Consider the following 5208-nt stretch of genomic DNA (forward strand, 5'->3'; position numbering starts at 1 on the left):
TCAGGCTCTTTGCACACTGCGGCATGCTAGATCACATCTAACGTGAATAATCTGACAGTTCTGTCCTTTTCCTGTCGTAATGAGGAAGGGATGATAATAAACAACAATTTTTGCCTCCATCGATCCTAAAGCCTGGCTGCCATGAGGACCAGGCTGCAGAAAACCAGGCTAAAAGACAACAGACAAACTCTTCAAAGCTCATCTGGCAAGTTTTTATAGCTTCTCTTTCTTCTAAATTATGTGAAATTTGTCAGAGAATAAAAAAAACAGAAACATCCCTGTTTCAGTTCAGTCATCATCTGACTGCTGTCTTCTGTTTTTTAAACACGTGGCTGAAACCTTGTTTTTACCAAATTTCTTGTTTTGCTTCTTCTCTGGAAATTTCTGCAAGTCTTTTTGTTATTTTGAAAACAGACAAAGAGACAAATCAAAGACATAACCTCCTTGGCAGAGGTAATAACACAAATAAATAACAGAGCAAGAGAACATTTTCTACTTTATGAAGTTAACTGCAAACCTGTAATTTTTCATAATTTCTAAATATTATTCAAGAAAATTGTAAAATATTGAATTGGTCTGAGGGAGAAATCAGCTACAATCCAGTTTTTATGCATATTTCATCATAAGAAACTGATCACACTGTAAAAACTGATTTCCGCTTATTTGAGCAGGTAAATAAGATCATCTGCCAAAGGAAGGGGGATTTCCGCCCTTAACAACAAAATCATTTGATACTATGAATTTAAAATAAGATCATGAATATTTATTTACATTCTTGAAACCTAAATCATCTTACTCTCCATTTGCATATTGTCTTACCAACCTGCTTAAAGCAAAGGTCATCTTTAAAAGCTCCTATTAGCATTTCTAAAAATATCACAAATTATCCTAGAATTTAAAAATGATCTGAATGATTATATGGAAAACTAGTTTGGTTTTAAAATATTTTCATAAATGTTTAGACAAAAAAATGTAAAAAGTATAGAAGACAGAAATCTTCAGATTTCGGGTTGATGCTTCTAAAGCGCCTGAACCTCTGAATCACAGTGAGCCATTCTGGCTCATAGCAGGTACCTCTTTATATTGTGGGGCTGGTTGCTTAGTGCTACGCTAATCAAATCATGCAACTTAAATAGGACTGAAGTGTCAACCCTTACTTATGGTTTGGTCTAATTAAGGTTTGCATGTCTGAAAATGTGCAAACATCGTTCACACACAGAGAAGATCAGCTGACAGCTCGTCCAAATCTATTTTTGCATTAGTCAGTATGCAGATTTTTCGATTTCCGATTTTTCAGTCTAATTAATTAATTAAATCAGTCTAATTCTAATTAATTAATTAGTGATTCTAAAAGTTATTGTTCCTCTGCTGTCAATACTCTACTGCAAACACAAGCCTTTATTGAGCTGAATAAATACACAAATGACTTTCCATACTCACGGGGAAGCAAGTGTTCCACAGTAATTGGAGGTTAGGGTGTTATTTACCCATCCAATCATCTAAATACAGTACAGTATTTGTTAAAATCACAAATTAAATGTTGCAACGGCCTTCTAAATGTGTTTATTTGTAAAATGCTGTAATATATATTTGTAAAAGGCAGTAATATAATTATCTGCAGTTTTAACAGGTTATATTTTGTTGAGTGTTTTCCTTATATCAGGCTTAAACTCTGGAACTGTCATGGTTTTATCTAAAGCTCGGACCCACATGCAGAGAAACCAATTCAGAGAGGCCAGGGGAAAAGATTTAACAGGTTTCATTGAAGAGATAAAGCATGGTGCAGTGTTGCTCTGAACTCTGCTCAGCCGGAACTGGAAGGTGAGGGGAAGACACAGCGATTAGTTCGGGCTCAGTGAGAGAAGAACACGGTCGGTTGTTGGTGAACGTGGAAACTGACTGTCACTCAGATTTCCTGCGGTACTTGAACGGGTCGTTGTGGAGATGATTCCCTTGCTCAGTGTGTAAACTCAACGTCCTCTCTAGGTAACTGGATCGAAACCTCCTGTTTGAATTCCCAGCTCAGTCTGAGGCTCAGTTGATCCCTACAGGGAGTGAAGGTCCGAAATATCCAGTTTGCAGGATTACTTCCTGCCGAGAGGCAAAGACAAAAAACAAAGTTTAAACTCAGGTTGACAAGAACTCAGTCTTACTCAGCAAAAACTCAGCTTGGCTAGAGTACCCAAAACTGACAAACACTCTGGCGTCGAGGTAGTGGCAATCAGCAGCTTAAGAGCACTCCGTTAACGAGGTAACCATCAGCAGGTGTGTGAGGAGGAGAACCAGAACCAGGTGGAAGGGAGACGAACACAAAACACAAACACACAGACAGAAGCCCTGACAGGAATATTGTAAATGGGAGACTTTGGGATGGCTTCATTACACGTATTCATAACACTCATTGTATAATGTTATACAAATGTTATCTCTGCATTTTGTAATGTAGTTTGATCCATGATCAGTAAATGTGCAATTGGACTGAAACCTGAATGATTTAAATCTAACTGAATAATCAAGTGAATAACTGTCCAATGAGATTTATAAACTGCTCTTTCATTCTCCCTATGTCTTTTTTTCATTGTATAGGACTTTATTTTTTATTCACAGTCCCCCTTGCACCTCTTTGCTGCACCTCAAAGCTCCTCTAGTGCTCAGTATTTATTCATAGTGCTGTTTAGCTGATCTATTTTAAGTTGCGCTTTCAAAATCCAGCAATGTATAAATCTAATAACAATAATAGATCAACCTTAAGTTTCTTGTTTCGTTTCCTGATATGTTCTATAATGTTTTACAGCCATTGTCAGCACAGTGCTCTCCCTCTGGGCGGGGCTGAGTTTCTCTCTACTTAACATTTGATTATCCATCTTTCAGGCAGACATTTTCTGAGTGCTGTAGAAGCAACATCACGTCTGCAGATTTCCACAGGAATGAGAAGATTCTGTCTATGTCCGACCTCAGGAATAAGAGACATGGGCAGGGTGGTCCTTCTCATTCTTGTGGGTCTCTGTCAAGCCATTTCTGCCTCTCCAGAAGGTGGGTTTTATAGATTTATACTTACCGTTTCTGTTTCCTTAATTCCCTTTTTCTTTTCTTTCTCGAATAGAAAACCCCCTATTTTAAGGTGTAGAAAATACAGACTACCTGTTGTTCATTTCCATTTTATAAGTTGAAAAATTCTTACAAGTCCTGTTTTCATACTTTTTACATTTCTATTTATGTATTTTATGTTTTTATTGTAATGCCTTCAGCACTTTGTTTGAAATGTTTATAATATTAAGCCTACCTTCCCCATACTGATGTGTTTTTACTGTAACACTAGAAACAGAACTTTACAGCCTACTGAACCGAATGAGGAACTTGACATAAGTTAAACATTAACAGCCTGATAAGGTTAAACTGACTGCATGTGTATATAGATGAAGGGAGGAGATGTGCACTCATTTCCTCCTCCCTCTCTCATTCTGTAACCCAAGATCAGGATGAGACAGCTGCTCTCAGAACCAGAACCCCTCTGTGTCTGCTCTTCTTTTTTTAAACTCTTCCTCTGCAGCTGCTTGAAGTTAACAGCTCAGTACATGTCAAATCTCCTCTGTACTAATTAAAAGCTGATGCAGGGGAACACAGCTCAAGATTAGATTGTTTGATTTAGATTTAGGTTTATTCAGATTATTAAACTTGAACAGATTTTAATCCCATTAAAACATTTTGGTTAGAGGAAAATAACAGTTTGTCTAATAAGAACCTGATTTTCTGTTTCGTTGCAGTTAGTTATTGACTCTAAGTTCTCTGTTCTCCACAGTGTTTCTCATTGTTCTTCTACATATTGTCCTTAGTATCCAGGATGACGAAGTCGGATATCTACCAGGCGACTCCTGAGTTTCCTCTTTGTTAAGCTGCTCTGTGTTGTGTCTCTCCTGTAGATCAGAACATCTCCGCTGTGATTGGAAGAGACGTTACTCTGCCATGCAAGGCTAAGGGGTACATGCCCTTTAAAGTGGTGGAGTGGAGCCGACCTGGAGAACACCTAGAATACGTTCTCATACTAAGAAACCAAAACTTAGACCCAAAAATCCCCAAACCGGGCTACAAGGGCCGAGTGGAGCTGAAGGACCTACAGAACGGAGACGTTTCTCTGGTTCTGAAGAACGTGACGTCTGAAGACAGCGGAACATATGAGTGTTATGTTCTAAAAAACACAGTCCGCAGGAAGAGAGCCATTAAACCAATCAGCACCATCACACTCAACGTTCTTCCTCTGGGTGAGTATCTGGATCAGAACCTTCCTGGTTCTTTATGGTGGAAACATCTCAGATCAGATGTTTTTACTTCCCATCAGTATGCCCAGGACAGCTGCGGCTACCTTGATGTTAGCTTAGCACCATCAGTGTGTGAATGAATGAATCAATGAATGAATCCGGACTCCTTTAACTTGATAAAATGTGATGCCAGGACAGGCCATTAATTATCCTAAAATCTCCCACTAACACCTTGATCTGTTCTACAGGATCCAATCATGAAAGCCAAGATAATGGAGAGAACAGAGATGGTTCTGATGGTCTGACAGGTGATCTACATTAAATCTACTTCATTTTATCGTTGTCATAATTTCTGTAAAAGTCCCAGATCCTTCTGCTGATGGAGCATCTTTGGAATTTAGTGGTTCTAATGTCTGAACAGCAGAACTCTGATGGTGAAGGAGATGTTTCTGCTCTTTGGTCACTATTGCAGAGAACTAGTGAACCACTTTGTGTCAGGGTGTGGAAACAATCATCTGATTCCAGACGTCAACAAAACAAATTAGATGATTGTAGATTTCAGAAGAAGCAGAAACAAGTTAAATCACATTAACGTTATGGGAGAAGAATTGGAGATGGTGGAGGAGTAGAAGTACCTTGGTGTTCACCTGGACAACAAACTAGACTAGAGATGCAACTGTGAAGCCGTCTACAAGAAGAGATGGACTGGACTTTCTAAGGAAGATTTGGCCCTTTGGTGTTGCAGCAAAATGCCACATATCTTCTAATTGTCTGTTGTGGAGAGGGTGATCTCTTCCTCCATCATCTGCTGGGATAATAGCATCAGAGCAAATTACATAAAAAGGCACCACAAGCTAATAAAGAAGGTCTGCTATCTGCTATAAACACATACAACACCTGGTTGTGAAAAGAAAAAAAATATAGATAGATAGATAGATAGATAGATAGATAG

The 5208-nt window shown here is 38.5% G+C and overlaps 1 protein-coding gene across 1 annotated transcript in view; it reads left to right on the top strand.

Annotated features, from left to right (window-relative positions):
- Nucleotides 1–2891: 2891 nt before the first annotated feature.
- Nucleotides 2892–5208, top strand: part of LOC107098812 — a 5779-nt gene continuing 3462 nt past the window's right edge. Inside the window, exons 1-3 of the mRNA XM_015396660.1 lie at nt 2892–3033; nt 3921–4259; nt 4505–4564. Of these exons, the coding sequence (XP_015252146.1) occupies nt 2928–3033; nt 3921–4259; nt 4505–4564 (505 nt within the window). The 5' untranslated portion in view covers nt 2892–2927. The remainder of the gene's footprint in view (nt 3034–3920; nt 4260–4504; nt 4565–5208) is intronic.

The sequence above is a fragment of the Cyprinodon variegatus genome, unplaced genomic scaffold, assembly GCF_000732505.1.
Source record: "Cyprinodon variegatus isolate N-32 unplaced genomic scaffold, C_variegatus-1.0 Scaffold811, whole genome shotgun sequence".
Classification (NCBI taxonomy): Eukaryota; Metazoa; Chordata; class Actinopteri; order Cyprinodontiformes; family Cyprinodontidae; genus Cyprinodon; species Cyprinodon variegatus.